Raw genomic sequence first — 18,620 nt, 5'->3', positions numbered from 1 at the left:
CTCACCCTGACCCCCCTCAGCCTGACCCCCCTCATCCTGCCCCCCCCCCCCTCACCCTGACCCCCCCCCCCTGACCCCCCCCCTCCTACACCCTGACCCCCCCTCACCTTGACGCCCTCACCCTGACCACCCCTCACCCTGACCACCCCCCCTCACACTGACCCCCCCATCACCCTGACCTCCCTCACCCTGACCCCCCCCTCACCCTGACCCCCCCCTCACTTTGACCCCCCCCCTCACTGTGACCCCCCTCACTCTGACCCCCCCCTGACCCCACCCCCTCACCCTTTCCCCCCTAATCCCCCTCACACTGACCCTCCTCACCCTGAGCCTCTATCCCTGACCCCCCCCCCCCTCCCCCCACCCTGACCCTCCTCACTCTGAACCTCCTCATCCTCCCTGTCCCACCCTCCTCACCAACTCACCCACACCGCCCCTCACACCCAGCCAAACCAAAGCGGTGGGCTTGGGGTGGGATGTCAGGGGTCTTGCCCTGACACCCATGCATTCATTGTTTGTTTTTTCCGCAGGTGCCATCATGCTGCTGAGAGCCGGCCTCAGCCCCGTCCTCCACACTGCCCGCTACCGGCCCGGTAAATATGAGCAGCGCGTCTGACCGATGGTCTGCTGGGGCTGTGGCAACTGCCATGTACAGCACTGAACAGACCATTCGGCCCAACTCGCCCATGCTGTCCCACCTGCCCTCACTTGGCCCATACCCCTCTAAACTTTCCCTATGCATGTACCTGTCGAAATGTCTATTAAATGTAGAGATAGTACCTGCTTCAACTACCTCCTCTGACAGCTTGTTCCATTTACCTCTGTGTGAATTACCACTTACCACTGTACCTCAGGTTCCTATTAAATATTTCCCTTCTCTCTTTAAGCCCATGTCCTGTGGTTCTTGATTTCCCCCACTCTGGGTAAAATACTCTGTGTGTTTACCGTATCTATTCCTCTCATGATTTTATATACCCCCATAAGTTCACCCTCGGCCTCCTGTGCTCCAGAGTCCTAGCCTGCCCAATATCTCCATATAGCTCAGGTTGACAAAAACTGAACACAATACTCCAAATGCAGCCTCACTAATGTGATGGTGGAGGTGACTGATCCATCACGGGCAATGGGGGTGGGGTGGACGAGTTGTGGTCAGTAATCAACCTGTGTGGTTTCAGGGTGCTTATAAATCCTTTGCCGTTCCACACACCACCCCTGTGGTTCTGGTGTCCTCCCTCTTTCCCCCAGGGTTGAGGGCACAAGGAAAAAGTTTCAGTGCTTCAGCTACACGGAGAAGTCGCATAGACTGTGACCTGTTTCCGTGGAGATCAGGAGGGCGAGGGGTAACCTTATTGAGGTGTACAAGGTCATGAGGGGCACGGATAAAGTGAACGCTCACAGTCTTTTCCCCAGGGTAGAGATTCCTAAATCTAGAGGGTACAGGCCTAAGGTGAGAAGGGAGAGATTTAAGAGGGACCTCAGGGGCAACCTTTTCACTCAGAGGGTGGTGCGTATCTGGAACGAGCTGCCAGAGGAAGTTATAAGAGGACATAATTCATGTTTATAGGAGCAGAATTAGGCCATTTGGCCCATCAAGTTTACACTGCAATTCTATCACCCTCGCACCGAACCGGCTTCCAATCCACGGGTTGATCGGGGCTCCGTGTGGGAAACATACTTGTTAATTCCCGGTGACGCCTGCCGCTGTCAGTCACCTCCATTCTTGCAGTGTGGGCTGACCCGTCACTGGGTCACCGACCACTCTCACCCCGAGACCTTCCTCTGACCTCTCGCTTTGGCTGAGGGTGGTCTGCTCACCGACTCCCTGCCCCCACTCCCTATCTCTACCCCTCCCCTGCCCCCCATCTCATGCTCCCAACTCCTGCACCGTCTCTCCGCCCCGACCTCTGATCCCTCTTCCTCTCTCTGCCCCTCGTCCTGACCCGTCTCTCCCTCCCACTGACCCCTCTCTGCCCCCCTCCCCCGAGGGCCGCACTCATTGTCTGCTCCCTTGCAGGTGTGGTGACTGCGGGCTGTGTGGCGTTGGTGCGGTGCTGGAGCTCGGTGCCGCTGCAGGGCCGGACAGTGGGGAAGCCGTTTGCTCACCGCAGTGAGCTGCGGCAGGCCAAGCGTGTGGTGGTGAAGCTGGGCAGCGCCGTGGTAACCCGCGGTGATGAGTGTGGCCTGGCCCTTGGCCGCCTCGCATCCATCGTGGAGCAGGTAGGAGCACCGTGACTTTTGCCGCAACCTCTGCCCCCGTGCCATGACCTCTGCCCCCTGTCGCCGTCACCTTTGACCCCGTCGCTGCCAAATCTGCCATTGACCTCTTACCCTGGAGATGCGACCTTTGACCCCAGCACCTCGACCTCTGCTTCTGCCTCCATGACCTTTGACTGAAGATGGGTCGAAACGTCACCTATCTATGTTCTCCAGGGATGCTGCCTGACCCGCTCCAGCAGTTCCTTATTTTCACGTGCCGGGCTTGACTTCCCAAAGGCATCCCCTCGCACTGGCTGCCATTAAATTCCATCTGCCAACATCTCAGCCCAACGTCCCATCAGGTGGCACTAGTGTAGATGGGGCATGTTGGTCGGCCTGGGCAAGTTGGGCCAAAAGGCCTGTTCCCACGATGTATGACTGACCTATATCCCCAGCCTTCCACACTGTCCACAAGTACGGCAATTAACCCTTGTTTTCCCACTCTCTCTGTCCCTCCCTTATTCTAGTTCTCTGACTAGTTTCAATGCTGCTTTACCCGCTGAGTCGTGTTGCCAACTCTGCTCGGCGCTGGCGTTCTGCCCACACCTGCTCCCGACACTCTCGCCACGTCCTGCCTCTGAAAGCAGCCTTCCCCCAACACAGGACCTGAACACTACCATCAACCCTGCCTCACTCAGGAACAACCTGGAGACTTCCAGAATCACAGTTGCTGTTCCCGCTGACACCTCCCGCATCTCCCGAGTCGTTCCATGAGACGAGGTCGACCTCAGACCCTGTTGTGCTTGTGTGTTATGTGTGGCATGCTTATGTGGCCCAGGCTTTGCATACAGTTGCGTGCCCGTGTCTGCGTGCCCCAGCAGTTAGGCCATGTGCCACGTGTTTGAAAGCCCAGGGTATGCCACCTCGTGTGCCTGTACACCCAGTCACGCCGTGTGCAGTGTGTTTGCTGCCTGGTCATGCTGCGTGCCGCGCAGCCCGATCACATTACATGTTCATCGCTGGCTGAAGTCGCATGTGGCGTGTTCACCACCTGGTCACACCGCCTGAATGTCACGACCGTGTTCCGCAGGTGGCGATGCTGCAGAACCAGGGCCGGGAGATGCTGATCGTGACAAGCGGCGCGGTGGCCTTCGGCCGGCAGAGGCTGCGGCACGAGATCCTCCTGTCCCAGAGTGTCCGGCAGGCCCTGCACTCCGGGCACAGCCAGCTGAAGGAAATGGTGAGGGGGCGAGGGGAGGAGGAGGGGGGGCGGCAGCAGTGCTGGACACAGGCCACAGCCAGCTGTAGGAATTGATGAAGGGTGGGTGTTCTTGGTGATGGGTTCTGGGGGTGAACCAGGGGGGGGGAGGTACAGTGCGTTTGGGTGTGGGTTGGGGTTTGTGTGTGAGTGGTCCAGTGACAGTGATGTTGTGCCGGTTGCAGACGGTGCCAGTGCTGGAGGCGAGGGCCTGCGCAGCCGCCGGTCAGAGCGGCCTCATGGCATTGTACGAGGCCATGTTCACCCAGTACAGCATCTGTGCCGCACAGGTTAGTGACCCCAGTCTCCCCAGTGTCTCTCTGTCTGTTGCATGTCTCGCGTGTCACATATCACATGTGTCTCCCGTGTGTCTCCTGTATCGCGTGTGTCGCGTCTCCCACGTCACGTTTGTCTCTCTTATCACGTGTGTTCCTGCCCCAGATCCTGGTGACCAACCTGGACTTCCAGGACGAGCAGAAGCGTCGCAACCTGAGCAGTACGTTGCACGAGCTGCTGCGCATGAACATCGTGCCCATCATCAACACCAATGATGCAGTTGTGCCCCCCCCAGAGCCCAGCGCAGACCTGCAGGGGGTGAGCACTGGGGGGTGAGACGGATTGGTGGAAGGGGCGAGGAGAGGGGGTGGGGGGGGGGGGGACGATGTGGGATGAGGCTTGTGGGGGATGAACAGGTGTTGGGGCAGGTTGATTGACCTCTTCCCCAGGGTGGGGGGAGTTAGCTGGGGGTAGTGGGGTGGATTTGCATTGGGTGGGAGCCAGGGGAGGGTGCGGTTTTGCGGGGGGGGGGGGGGGGGGGGGGGGGGTGGTCAAATTCACTGAGGGTTGGTGGGGTTCACTGAGTGGAACGGTTCACCGGGTGTCTTCGCTGGGGGGGGTTCATTGGGGGAAGGTTCACTGGGGGCCGGTCCACTGCTGACTGCGTCTGCGACTCCAGCAGGTGATCAGCATCAAGGATAACGACAGCCTGGCTGCGAGGCTGGCAGTGGAGATGCGGGCGGACATGCTGATCGTGCTGTCTGACGTAGAGGGTGAGGGGGAAACCGGGGGAGGGGGGAATGTGAGGGTGTGTGTGTGTGTGAGGATGAGTATGAGTGAGGGTGGGTGACCCACAGTGTGTAGTTGACGATTGTGAATGTGTGTGTGTGTGTGTGTGAGCAACACCTGTAGAGACAGTGAAGTGTTATTGTGGAGGTGGGGCGTAGATTGTTGACCGCGGGATGTGTGTGTGGGTGCAGGGTGTGTGTGTGTGTGTGTGTGTGCAGGGTGTGTGTGTGCAGGGTGTGGGTGTGCAGGGTGTGTGGGTGTGGATGCAGTGTGGGTACAGTGTGGGTGTGGGTGCAGTGTGGGTGTGGGTGCAGTGTGTGGGACGGGTGTGTGTGTGCAGTGTGTGTGTGCGCAGTGTGTGTGGGTGCAGTGTGTGGGCGCAGTGTGTGGGCGCAGTGTGTGTGTGCGCAGTGTGTGTGTGGGTGCAGTGTGTGTGGGTGCAGTGTGTGGGTGCAGTGTGTGGGGCGGGTGTGTGTGTGTGTGGGCACAGTGTGTGTGCGCAGTGTGTGTGTGCGTGTGTGTGTGTGCGCTGTGTGTGTGGGTGCAGTGTGTGTGTGGCGGGTGTGTGTGCGTGCAGTGTGTGCGTGCAGTGTGTGTGTGCGTGCAGTGTGTGTGCGTGCAGTGTGTGCGTGCAGTGTGTGTGCGTGCGTGTGCGTGTGTGTGGGTGCAGAGGGTGTGTGCAGTGAAAGCGCGGCGACTTTTGCATGGTGAGGATATGTGGCAGTGTCTGCAGAAATGCATCAGTGACAATTGTTGGCATGCAATGTCTGCATAACCTTGACCCCTTTCCTACCCCCGGCCTGACCCCCCTCCCCCAGCGGCCAGTGACTCCCTCCTCCACGTGTTGCAGGCCTGTACGACTGTCCCCCTGGTCTCGACGACGCCAAGCTGATAGACACCTTCTACCCCGGGGACCAGCAGTCCGTCACCTTTGGCACCAAGTCCAGGGTGGGGCTCGGCGGCATGGAGGCCAAGGTAGTTTTGGGGGGGGGGGGGGGGGTGGGGGGGGTGGATGGGGGCCAAAGTGGGGGGGGGGGATGGGATGGGTGGGGGGGGGGAAGGCCAAGGTGGGGGGGAGCCAATGTGGGTCAAGGTGTGTGGGGGTTCCCGTGAGAGGGGTCTCTCACCGTCACCGTCCCCCGACTCCACTCCAGGTGTCCAGGGGAAGGTCCTGGAGGTAGAGGGGGGAATCCCGGTGTGAAGGGTCTCTCACTGTCACCCCCCCACCTGGGCCCCACAGTGGTGTCTGGGGTTGGCTCTTGGTGGAGGGGGTCCCAGTGTGATGGGTCTCTTCCCCACCCAAGTGAAGGCGGCGCTCTGATCCCTACAGGTAGGTATGTTACAAAACCTACCTGAATCGTGTCTGAGTATCTGCCCCACCCCGTGTGCGCGATTCTGGCGCTGTTTAGAGGGGGCGGGTTTAAAACGCGATTTTAACTAGGCTGTTGCAATCGAAAATGTTCAGCCTAGTAAATCATTAATGGAAAATCGCTGGAAGACCCCGTCGCAAAAGGTATTATTAGTTTTTATGGCCTTGTATAATAGTTATAGTAGTTTAAAAATCACTCTCTCAACCCGCAACCTCTCGCAGCCCCAGGGTTTTATAAAGCAAACAATTAAAGGTATGTACCTTATTTTTACATTAAAAGCGGCTTCTTAAGAACCCTGTATATAAAGTTTTCTATAGCGAATAGTTCATTTTGGGCTCTTTATATCCCGCAGTATTTTTCTGGGCATTTGAGGGCACAAATCCAGCGCAATGTGAACGTTCTAAACCAGCGCGTTCACAGGAACCCACTAGAAAGCTGATTTAAAGTGACTTTAATTTACAGCAATTGAACACTAAATTCCTTCCATTTGGCCTATAAATTGATGTAAATGAGATTTAAAAATCATGTTTTATTGTCAATTATTTGTGAATATTATTTGGACACTTAGGCTATTTAAAAATGTTAATCATTTATTAAGAAATTGATAGATGTTTAGATCTAGTAATTGAAGTTTGAAATTAGCTACAATTGGGTAACTAACTAATTATATGCTTTAATTTCAGGTCCTCCAAGTAAGATTATTTTATATTTGTTTCAGAATGGTTCAATCTATGATAACTGAAAATTTCATTCAGTTCTCTTAATTTTTAAGAAGGTTATGGGCTTTTGACTGTCCTCGATCACAGCTTTTTTGTTATGTCCATAGAAAATCAATAGGGAACAAGATGCTAATTCCCGAGTATGAAAATGGCCATAACTTTTTTATTACTTGAGATATGAAAGTGAATTAGGTGTCAAATTAAACTTATCGTTATGCTTTATCTGATGGGATAAATTGCAGACTTGATTTTTTAAATCTCAAAATTTTGTAACATTGCTACTACAGGTGTCCAGGGGGTGGGGGTCACAGGGCGATGGGGTTCCTGGTGTGATGGGTCTCTCTCTCTCTGTCTCTCTCTCCCCCAGGTGAAGGCGGCTCTCTGGGCCCTACAGGGGGGCACCTCAGTGGTGATCGCCAGCGGCACCCACCCAAAGGTGACAGGTCACGTGATCACAGACATCGTCGATGGCAAGAAGGTTGGCACATTCTTCTCCGAGGTGAAGCCTGCAGGTAGGTGGGGGGGCAAAGGGAACGAGCGGGAGGTGTGGAGAGAGGCGGAGTGAAGAGTGGGTGAGGGAGAGGGAGGAGCTGGGTGGAGAGTGAGTGACATGGTGGGCAGGTAGAGGGGGTGCTGGCTGAGGAGGGGGGGGGGAGGGAGGGAGTGGGGGGCAGGGGTGGTGTTGGTCAGCAGGGTGTGTGACACAGTTTGTGGAAGATCACAGTTGCTGAGGTTAGTGTTATGCAGTGTACAAGAAGCTGTCTTTGAACCTGGAGGTCACGGTTTTCAGTCTCCTAAACCTTCTTCCCGATGGTATCAGCGAGTTGAGAGCGTAGCCAGGCTGGTGAGGGTCTCTGGCGATACTGCCCGCTGTGTACCACCCTGGTGCCGTCCCCACTCTGCTATGGACACCCCTCGCCCCCCCTACATACAGGGTCCCCTCTGAACAGACACTGAGTTGCTCTGAGCTGTGGGATAGACGGGTGGTTCGGTGACCAGGCCAGGGAGTCAGTGAGACAGTGACCAGGCGGGGTCTCTCTGGGCAGGCGGTCAGCACGCCAGTCACCAGACCCCGTCCCCACAGAGTAGGTGGGGATTGAGTACCCAGCCTGTGGGAGGGGTCCACACTGACGCTCAGTGAGTGGGTCGGGGGGGGTTGGGGGGGTCTCCACACTGATGCTCAATGCCCAACCCCCCTCCACAGGCCCCACGGTGGAGCAACAGGCCGAGATGGCGCGGGCCGACGGCAGAATTCTCGCCTCACGGAGGCCGGAGCAGGTGAGCGGCCGGAGGGCCTCGGACGCCCCGGGTTGGGGGGGGGGATAACAGCTGGGGTCAGGGTCGGGGGTCAGGGCTGGCACCCTATGGTTCTGCCGTTGATCTTCAATTAATGTGCCCCAGGGGACGGGGTGCGCTGTGCGGAAGAGGTGGGGGTCGGTGAACAGGATGAGACCCTCACCCCCTGACCCTGTGGCCATGCGCGTGAGGGGGGCCTGTGTCCGTGGTGGGGCTGTGAACTGTGACCTTAGACCCCGCTGTGTTGCAGCGACGGGGGGGGGGTGGGTGGTTTGTGCCCTTGGGGGGGGGGGGGGGGGGGGAGGGGGGATGTGTGCGATCCGTGACCCCTGACCCTGCCCTTTTTGCAGCGCGCGGACATCATCCACCGACTGGCCGAGCTGCTGACCGACAACCGCGAGGAGATCCTGGCCGCCAACCGGAGAGACACAGAGAGAGCTGCTGCTACAGGTAACCCCAGAAACAGCAGCCCCCCCCCCCCCCCCCCCCCAGTGACTCCGCCACAAGTAACTCTGGAGACGTGGGGTGGGGGAGATGGAGTGACAGGGAACATTGTTCTGACCCCCCACCCCTGGTGTTGCTGGGTTGGGGGGGGGGGGGGGGGGGGGGTATGGGGGTATGGGGGGGGGGGGGTGTATCAGGGTGACAAGGCTGTCTGCCCTCCCTTGCGGGGTTGGGGGTGGGAGTATCAGGATGATGATGGTCCCTCTTTTTCCCCCCGCTCTCAGATTGTCTGTGCCCCCCTCCCTTGCTGGGTTGAGGTGGGGGTCTGGATTGGTGCGGGGGTATCACAGTAACGTTGTTTCCGCCCCCCAAGACCACCAGCCACCCCCCTGCTGTGTCGGTGTGGGGGCAATGTGAGGGTATCAGGGTAATATCGATCCCAGACCTACCAGGTTGGAGTTGGGCCGGGGTGTGGGGATTGGGGTCGTTGCGGGTTTATCAGGGTAACGTTGGTCTCTCTTCCCTTTCCCCCACCCCTCCAGGCCGCCTGTCCCCCCCTCTGCTGAATCGCCTGTCCTTGACCACGGCCAAGCTGAACAGCCTGGCCATCGGGCTGCGGCAGATCGCGTGCTCGGCGCGGGACAGCGTGGGCCGGCTGCTGCGGCGCACACGTGTGGCTAACGGGCTGGAGCTGGAGCAGGTCACCGTGCCCATTGGCGTCTTACTCGTCATCTTCGAGTCCCGGCCCGACTGCCTGCCCCAGGTCAGGGGGAGAGGGAGGGGGGGGGGGATTTGGATGGAGCTGATGGGGGAAGGGAGGAACCGGGTGCTTGGTGAGGGGGGGTTAAGGGTCCGGGAAGGGAAGGTGAGGGGATGCCGGGGAGGGGAGGGGGGTGTGTGGGGTGGGGGTGTCTCGTTGTGCCTTTCCTTGCATAAAAACAGAAATACCCTTTGAGGACCTTTCCCATCTCCTGTGGCTCCACACAGAGATGACCGCTTTGGTTTCTGAGGGGCCCTATTCTCTATCTAGTTATCCTCTTTCCCTCAACGTACTTATAAAATCTCTCTGGGATTATCCTTAATGTCAGAGCCATCTCTGTCCCATTTTGCCCTCCCGATTTCAAGGCAATCTCCTGTCCCATGCCTCCATCTTACCCGTGACCAGAGCCTCGATTTCCCTCGTCATCCAAGCTTCCTTACGCTCACCTGCCCTGGCCTTCACTCTAATAGGAACAGCAATGTCCTGGACTTTTGGCAGCACACATTTAAAAACGCCCCATTTTCCTGATGTTCCTTTTCCTGCAAACAACCTGCTCCAATTGACTTGACCGAATTCCTGCCTCATACCCTCAGTTGGCCTTGTTGCAGTTCAGACCGTGTTGGGGTGCTGTGGGGGGAAGGCGGATCCGGGGTTGGAGAGCCGTACATGGAACGTCGGGGGGTATTGAGGAGGGGGGGGGGAGCTACTGGGGGGTGTTGGGGATCGGGGGGGAGTAACTAGGGTTCAGGGGTGTTGAGGGTCGGGGGGTTACCGTGGGTGGGGGGGTGTGTTGGGGTTCGGGTATGTTGGGTTCCAGGGGGTTATCGGGATTCGGCGGGTGTTGGGGTTCAGGGGGGTGTGTTCCCCGGTCTGAGGCGGGTCTCTGCTCTTCTCGGCAGGGTGTCGGCCCTGGCGGTTGCCAGTGGCAACGGTCTGCTGCTGAAGGGGGGGGCGTGAGGCGTCGCACAGCAACCGGATGCTGCACCGCCTCACGCAGGAGGCCCTGTCCCTGCACGGGGTGGGGGAGGCCGTGCAGCTGGTGAGTCCGACCCCCCCCCCCCCCACCTTGACCCCCTCCGCCACCACCCTTACACCACACCCCACTCCATCACCAATGCGGGCGAGGTCGTGTAGCTGGCGAGTGTCAGATCCCGCCCTCCCCCCCCCCAGCCTGTACCCCCCCCTCCCCCCCTCCCAGTTCCGTCCCGCTCCCCCCCCACCCCAATCCTCCACCACCTCACACGCCGGAGGCCCAGTCCCTGCACGGGGTGGGCAAGGCTGTGCACCAGGTGAGTGTCAGACCCACCAACTGGACCCCTTCTTTCCCCCCCTCCCAACCATTTCCCCACCACCCTGATACCCCCTTCCCCCCCCCAACCCCTTCATGCTGGAGGTCCTCTCCCTGCACGGTTGGCGAGTGTGTGCAGCTGGTCAATGTCAAATGCTACCCACCTGGATCCCCTCCCTCCTCTCCCCCCTCCCGCCACACTCCTACCCCTATGCCTACCCCACCATCCTGACACCCCATCCCCAGTGAGGCCATAGAGGTCAAAGTGACGGGTTTCCTAGTCCTGGTGAGTACGTGTCCTATGATGCTGCCCTCTATACGGCACGTGGAGTTGGTGATGATAGTTCCGTGGTGTGGGTGGGGGGCTGGTCTGAAGTAAGGGGGGGGGGGCGGCGAGAGAGTGTTGCCCGTGTTTGGTGCTGCGTGTGCCCTGACGCTGCCGTCCACGCAGGTGAGCACGCGTGAGGATGTGGAGGACCTGTGCCGCCTGGACAAGCTGATCGACCTGATCATCCCACGCGGTTCCTCCCAGCTGGTACGGGACATTCAGCGGGCATCGCGGGGAATACCCGTGCTGGGTCACAGCGAGGGCATCTGCCATGTCTACCTCGACACACACGCCAACATCGACAAGGCCATCAAGATCGGTGGGTCAGGGACGGGGGCGGACCGGGATTCCCTGGGGGGAGGGGGCCTGGGGTGAGAGGGGCTCGCTTCATATGGCGGGGGCGGGATGTTCAGTGGGTGAGAGATCCCTGTCAATAGACACTAAAAGCTGGAGTAACTCAACGGGACAGGCAGCATCTCTGGAGAGAAGGAATGGGTGACGTTTAGGGTCGAGACCCTTCCTCAGACTGTTTATGGATAAGGGAAACAAGAATTATAGATGACGATGCAGAGAGATAAAGAAAAATGTATAAAAGATATGCACAAAAGTAATGAAGATAAACGAAACAGGCCATTGTTAGCTGTTTGAAAGGTGAAAATGAGAAGCTGGTGCAACGGGTGGGAGGGGGGGATAGAGAGAAAGGGAATACTGGAGCTACCTGAAGTAAGAGAAATCAATATTCATACCACTGGGCTGTAAGCTGCCCAAGCGAAATATGAGATGCTGTTCCTCCAATTTGCGTTTAGCCTCACCCTGACACTGGAGGAGACCTAGGACAGAAAGGTTTGTGTGGGATTGGGAAGGAGAATTAAAGTGTTTAGCAATCGGGAGGTGAGGTAGGTTCAGGTGGACTGAGCAAAGGTGTTCAGTGAAACAATCGCCCAGTCTACATTTGTGGGTGAGAGATCCCTGTCTGTTTGTGGGGGTGTACAGTAGGTGAGAGGTCCCTGTCTATTAGTGTGGGGGGTGGGGGGGGGGGGGGGGGGAGAGTATACAGTGGGTGAGAGGTCCCTGTCTGTGTGTTTTGTGGGGTGGGGGAGTTCTCTAGATACTTTCAAGAGAGAGCTAGATAGGGCTCTTAAAGATAGCGGAGTCAGGGGATATGGGGAGAAGGCAGGAATGGGGTACTGATTGGGGATGATCAGCCATGATCGCATTGAATGGCGGTGCTGGCTCGAAGCGCCGAACGGCCTACTCCTGCACCTATTGTCTATTGTCTCTGGGGAAGGGTTGGTGGGATAGACGGTGGGCCTGTCTGTAAGGGGTGTGGGCGCATGGGTTGAGAACGTCCTGTCTGCCGGGGGAGGGGAGGGCTTGCAGGCTCCTGTCTTTGGGGCAGGGAGAGGAGGGCCGGTGGTTTGCCTGTCCTCGTGGCCCTGACTGACCCATTTTGTCTGTGTCGTGCCTGTCCTGATCCCTAACATTTCTAAACCCCTGCACTTTGTCTCTGGAACTGATGCACTACAATGGTGAGAACCATATTCTGCACTCTTTAGTTTAGTTTCGTTTACTTTAGAGATACAGCATGGAAACAGGCCCTTCGACCCGAATCCTCACTGACCACCGATCACTATCCTGCACACTATCTTGATAGAGCGACTAGCACTATCCTGCACACCAGGGATAATTTATCATGTTTGCCGAAGCCAATTAACCTACATGCCTGCATGTCTGTGGGAGGAAACCGGAGCACCCAGAGAAAACCCATACGGTCACTGGGAGACTGTACAAACTCCGCACAAACAGCACCCGCAATCAGAATCGAACCCGGGTCTCTAGCGCTGTGAAGCAGTAACTCTCCCACTGTGCCGCCCTCTGTATCTCCCCGTTTGCTCAACCTATAGCACTTTAGTTTAACGTGACTGTATTTATGTGTAACATTGTCTGATCTGATTGGATAGCACCTCGGTAAAGGTGACAATTGTAAACCCCAGCCTTCCTGCTCCTCTGCAGTGCGCGACTCCAAGTGTGACTATCCCGCCGCCTGCAATGCCCTGGAGACGCTGCTGGTTCACCGTGACCACCTGAGGACTCCCTTCTTCGACCAGATCATTGACATGCTGAGGATGGAGCAGGTAGGGCCCTCGCACAACTTTGTCACTGCCAGCCGTGCTACACATCTGTACAACTGCCAACTGGGCACCACATCTGTATCACTGCCAGGTGTCATGTTCATAAGTTATAGGAGTAGAATTAGGCCATTTGGCCCATCGAGTCTAATCTGCCATTCAAAAATGGCTGATCTCTACCACCTAATCCCATTTTCCTGCCTTCTTCCCATTACCCTTGACACCCATTCTATTCAAGAACTTGTCTATCTCTGTCTTAACAATATCTACTGTCTTGGCCTCAAGGGCCCACTGTGGCATTGAGTTTCAGAGATTAACTACCCTCTAACTAAAGAAGTTCCTCCTCACCTTTTTAAAAGAGTGCATTTTAATTCTGAGGCTATGACCTCTGGTCCAAGACTCTCCCACCAGTGGAAACATCCTTTCCACATCAACTCTATCTGTGTCTTTCATTATTCTGTAAGTCTCCATAAGGTCCCTCCTCAACCTTCTAAACTCCAGCGAGTAGAGGCCTAGTGTTGTCAAGCGCTGTCACTCCCACATCTGTACCACTGTATCTGCCAGCACTGCTCCACATCTGTACCACTGTATCTGCCAGCACTGCTCCACATCTGTACCAATCCCAGCTGGGCTCCACATCTGTATCACCAATACCAGTTCCACATCTGTCACTGCCAGCCCCTTTCCACATCTGGAAGGCCTGCACTGTGTGAGGGAGGAAACCCTGGGGCATGGGCACTGGGGTCACTGGCACTGGGGCCCTCCTGCGGTGAAAATACTGCCCTCTGGCGCCAACCTCTGCCCTCTGGTGCTGACCTCTGCCCTCCGCATTGCCCTGTGTCCCAGGTGAAGATCCACGCGGGGCCGCGGTTCGCCTCGTACCTGACCTTCAGCCCGTCTGAGGTGCGGTCACTACGCACCGAGTACGGGGACCTGGAGTGCTGCATCGAGGTGGTGGACGGAGTGCAGGAGGCCATCGCACACATCCACAAGTACGGCAGCTCACACACCGACGTCATCGTCACCGAAAGTGGTGAGTCTACCCCCCTCCCCCCCCCACCCCTGTCTCCCTCTCCCTTCTCCGCCTTCTCCCCTGTCCCACACCGCCATCGTTACCATCACCGAGAGCAGTGAGTCTCCCTCGTCTCCCCCCCTCCTCCTCACCCCTGTCTCACAGCGACATCATCGCCATGGAGAGTGGTGAATGTGGCAGCCCCCCCCAGACCACAGTGACGTGCCCCTCTCCCCCCCCCCCTTCCATCCTGTACATGGCCCTCCTGTGAAGAGGCCCCCCCCCTTCCCCGAGATGCCTCCTCCCCTGTGACCCCCCCCTTCCCCCCATCTGATGGTGTCCCTATTGCAGAGGAGACGGCTGAGTACTTCCTGCAGCATGTGGACAGCGCCTGTGTGTTCTGGAACGCCAGCAGCAGGTTCTCCGATGGATACCGCTTCGGGCTGGGTGAGTGGCCGGGGGGCTTGGGGGTGGGGGGGGGGGGGGGGGGGGTGTGTGGGTGAGTAGCGGTGCAGGGTGCGGAGCGTCAACCCCAGTTTGAAGGTCTCTGCCTGCACCAGTTTGATGGATGACAGTGGGCGCCTGCACCAGTTTGACGCTCACTCTCTCTGTCGCAGCGGCGGAGGTGGGCTGGTGAGGGTAGGAGGGTCGAGGGTTGTGCAGGGGGGTTGGTGAGCTGGGGGGGGTTCAGGGCGCGCGGGGGGTTGTGGAGGGTGGGTGGATGAGGTGTGGGGAGGTGGTGAGCAGGGGTCCCGGTCTAACTGCCTCTCTGTTTCTCTATCACAGGGGCGGAGGTGGGCATCAGCACGGCACGGATCCACGCGCGGGGCCCGGTTGGGCTGGAGGGGCTGCTCACCACCAAGTGGCTGCTGCGGGGGGAGGGCCAGGGGGGGTGTGTGACTTCGCCGAGCAGGGCAACATGAGCTACATACACGAGAACCTGCCCGTGCCCCACCAACTGTAGTGTCCTGCACTCCCCACTGCACCCCCACTTAGCATAGTGCGCAACACCCACTGGGCCCCTCACTGCCCCCACCACAGGATGTAGGGATCCCCCTCAACACTGGGTATAGGCCCAACCCCAAAGGGTGTAGGAACCCCCCCCAGATCCCCCCACATCGGGTGGAGGACGACCCCCCCACATAGACACCCCCACCAGCCGTAGAGACTCCCGCTCCCCACAGGGTGTAGACGGCTCCCCCCCCCCCCCACTCCCCCCCCCATGTGTCACAACCCCCACCACCCCAAGCACAGGACCCCCCACACCCCCTGTATCTCCCCGTATCCCCCCCCCCCTCCCTCCCATATCCCCCCCCACTCCCCATATCCCCCCCTCCCCGTATCCCCCACTCCCCCTATCCTCCCACTCCCCGTATCCCCCCCACTCCCCGTTTCCCCCCCCACTCCCGTATCCCCCCCCACTCCCCGTACCCCCCCCACCACACTCCCTATCCGCTACACACCCCCGTACCCCCCACTCCCCCTGTCCCCCCCTACACTCCCCCCCCATACTCCCCGTTCCCCCCCACTCCCCGTACCATCCACACTCCCATACCCCCACACTTCCCGTACTCCCCACACACTCCCCGTCCCCCACACTCCCCCCCCCACACACCCCCACACTTCCCGTACCCCCACACTCCCCGTACCCCCCACACTCCACCCATACCCCCACACTACCTGTACCCCCACACTCCCCGTGCTGGTACCTTCCCCCTGTGTGGTGTCAGTAGGTGGATGAAAAGACAGACAACGTTGGGGGAGGGAGCAGCCCAGTCCGCCCTAGGACCTCAGCATCCATAACAGGCGGAGAATGCTGCATCTGCTCCACTGGTCAGACCCACTGAGTTACTCCAGCATTTTGTGTAAACTAGCATCTACAGCTCCTTGTTTCTGCAGCAGGAATACACGACTATTTGTTTGTGTCTGGCAGTGGGACCAGAGCTCGGAACATCTAGGGTCCCGGACACAAAAAGGTGGAGTAACTCAGTGGGACAGGCACCACCTCTGGAGAGAAGGAATGGGTGACGTTTCAGGGTGAGACCCTTCTCGGTAGGTGCTTGTCCCGCTGAGTTACTTCAGCTTTTTGTGTCTATCTTTGGTTGAAACCAGCATCTGCAGTTCCTTCCTACACATCCAGGGTCCTGTCAGGAGCAGGCTTTGGACGTCTCACAGGGGGATGAACATCCTCCATGGAACCCTGCGGTCACTGGGCCTCGGAGAGAGCTGACAGGATGGATCTCTAAGCAATGTCCAGCTTCCCCCCCCTCCCTCTCCTCACATCCATGTGGAGGCCCAGCAGGCAGGGTCCCGAATATCTGAGACCGGATTCCAGTGGGAAGTGTGCCATTGGACATTTTGATGAACAAGGGGAATGTGGATGCAACAGCGCAGTGAGATGGGCAACTGATCCATCCACGTAGCAAGCCTCCCGCCAACTGCCGACCCCCTGTACCCCCCCCCCCCCCCCCCCCCCCCCTCATCGCCCCCCCCCCCCCATCCCCCCCCCCCTTCATCCTCTCCTCGCCCCCTCATCCTCTTCCCCGCCCCTTTAACCTCTTCCCCAGCCCCCTCATCCTCTCCGGTCACAGGTTTTGTACCAGCACCACTACAGTGAGCCCCTGGGGAGATTTGCTGTGATTTTTATTCTGGCTTGGTAGCAAGGACGGCAGATAGTTTTTAAACTATTTTGTATTTATCACAAAATAAACTTTTTGCTGAAGTGAATGAGTTGTGTCCAATCAATTATACAACGTTACTGCAGGACTGTGTGACGATATACGGTGCCCTCCATAATGTTTGGGGCCAAGACACATTTATCTATTTGCCTCTGTACTCCACAATTTGAGATTTGTAATAGAAAAAAAAAATCACGTGGTTAAAGTGCACATTATAGAAACATCGAAAATAGGTGCAGGAGTAGGCCATTCGGCCCTTCGAGCCTGCACCGCCATTCAATATGATCATGGCTGATCATCCAACTCAATATCCTGTACCTGCCTTCTCTCTATACCCCCTGATCCCTTTAGCCACAAGGGCCACATCTAACTCCCTCTTAAATATAGCCAACGAACTGGCCTCAACTACCTTCTGTGGCAGAGAATTCCCGAGATTCACCACTCTCTGTGTGAAAAATAATCATATTTTATTAAAGACCATTTCTATACATTTTGGTTTCACCAGGTAGAAATTACAGCTGTATTTGTCCGCTATAGGATCTTTGGTTTCTACATAGCAAAGATAGTATCTTTGGTACATAGTCCCCCTATTTCAGGGCACCACTATTTCCCAGCAGGCGCCGCGGGCAGGGCTAGAAGCCGCGCATGCGTGCCGGGTGCTGCCGGGAAATGTAGTCCGACGATCATAGAACTCCGCTTTCGGCGGGCGGGATGCGCAGGCGCGGTGCCGGCCCGCAGCCCGGGCCATGGTTCCGTGTGCGGGGCAATGTTGTGATGTGAGGAGGGGATGGAGTTGAATACACGCGCAGCGTCGGACAGCCGCAGCAGCTCGGCGGGGAACACTGACCCGGAGTGGTGGCAGGAGGAGGAGGAGGATGATGAGGAGAGTAATGGCGGAACTCCGGGCCAGGTTGAGGTGAGTGAGTGAGGCGAGGCTGATCCCCGGGCGGGCCCGCGCTTCCCGCACTTTCCCCGCCTCGCGCGGCACCTGCCGGGATACTGGAGGACCAGGCCGCTGCGCCTGCGCGCCGCCGGCTCTCCCGCCAGGTGGAGAGCGCGGCCGCACGTGGCGGGGCGTGGGTAGAGAATGAAGAGTGAACTCGACTAAGTGGGGCCCGTTGGGTCCCAGTCACACGGGAGACCTTGTCCCCCCCTCAACGCAACCCATTCCCCACACAATATTCCACCACTCATCTGTTCCCCCAACACAACCCGTTCCCCCAAAGCAATATTCCACCACTAAGGATAACTGAGTATAAACCAAGTCTGGATAGACTTGGTTTATACTCTCTAGAATTTAGAAGATTGAGGGGGGATCTTATAGAAACTTACAAAATTCTTAAGGGGTTGGACAGGCTAGATGCAGGAAGATTGTTCCCGATGTTAGGGAAGTACAGGACAAGGGGTCACAGCTTAAGGATAAAGGGGAAATCCTTTAAAACCGAGATGAGAAGAACTTTTTTCACGCAGAGTGGTGAATCTCTGGAACTCTCTGCCACAGAGGGTAGTTGAGGCCAGTTCATTGGCTATATTTAAGAGGGAGTTAGATGTGGCCCTTGGGGCTAAGGGGATCAGGGGGTATGGAGAGAAGGCAGGTACGGGATACTGAGTTGGATGATCAGCCATGATCATATTGAATGGCGGTGCAGGCTCGAAGGGCCGAATGGCCCTACTCCTGCACCTAATTTCTATGTTTCTATGTTTCTAAGGGGAGGAGGTGTGGGGGAGGAGGGTTGTGGGGGGTGGGAAGGGGGGGTGTGTGGAGGAGAGGGGGGTGGTGTCGGGGCAGGGGGGGGGGGGGTGTGGTCGCGCAGACACAGCTCACATTGCTCACACTGCTCATCCCACACCTTCAGCTTTCGGCCTCACGCAGCAGATCTCGGTCCCACTCCGGCTTCACTCAGAGGCTTCCGGCTGGTCGTGCTGGTTGCCGCAGAAGCAGCCTGCACTGTGCTCACTCTCCGCTAGTTGCACACACTCCGCGAGCTGCTCAACACACTCTGCCCCTTCAGCATTTAATTCTCCTCGCCGCAGTTATTGACAGCGGGTTCCGGAAGGGTCGGTTTTTATGATTTTT

At 57.7% G+C, this 18,620-nt stretch overlaps 2 protein-coding genes across 5 annotated transcripts in view; both read left to right on the top strand.

Annotated features, from left to right (window-relative positions):
- Nucleotides 1–416: 416 nt before the first annotated feature.
- Nucleotides 417–15,151, top strand: aldh18a1 (aldehyde dehydrogenase 18 family, member A1). Its single transcript, XM_055647159.1, is given in 19 exon segments — nt 417–593; nt 2,015–2,217; nt 3,287–3,436; nt 3,640–3,744; nt 3,896–4,048; nt 4,413–4,503; nt 5,370–5,494; nt 6,976–7,120; nt 7,813–7,886; nt 8,255–8,354; nt 8,891–9,110; nt 10,008–10,053; nt 10,055–10,147; nt 10,848–11,043; nt 12,738–12,859; nt 13,700–13,886; nt 14,217–14,312; nt 14,652–14,752; nt 14,755–15,151. Coding segments are annotated over 19 exon segments (2,373 nt in total). The 5' UTR covers nt 417–502; the 3' UTR covers nt 14,830–15,151.
- A 2,066-nt stretch (nt 15,152–17,217) lies between these two features.
- The window catches only part of pcgf6 (polycomb group ring finger 6), a 39,735-nt gene continuing 38,332 nt past the window's right edge, over nt 17,218–18,620 (top strand). The window contains exon 1 of one of the 4 annotated variants that reach the window (XR_008724695.1): nt 17,218–17,459. Coding sequence is in view for 3 of the 4 variants with exons in the window: in XM_055647156.1 (XP_055503131.1) it covers nt 17,331–17,459 (129 nt within the window). In the remaining variant the exon portion in view is untranslated. The remainder of the gene's footprint in view (nt 17,460–18,620) is intronic. The other 3 variants (XM_055647156.1, XM_055647157.1, XM_055647158.1) reach the window with 3 other exon arrangements.

The sequence above is a fragment of the Leucoraja erinacea genome, chromosome 15, assembly GCF_028641065.1.
Source record: "Leucoraja erinacea ecotype New England chromosome 15, Leri_hhj_1, whole genome shotgun sequence".
Lineage (NCBI taxonomy): Eukaryota > Metazoa > Chordata > Chondrichthyes > Rajiformes > Rajidae > Leucoraja > Leucoraja erinaceus.
The sequence above is the reverse complement of the archived record's forward strand: the minus strand, read 5'-3'. Positions and strand labels throughout refer to the sequence as shown.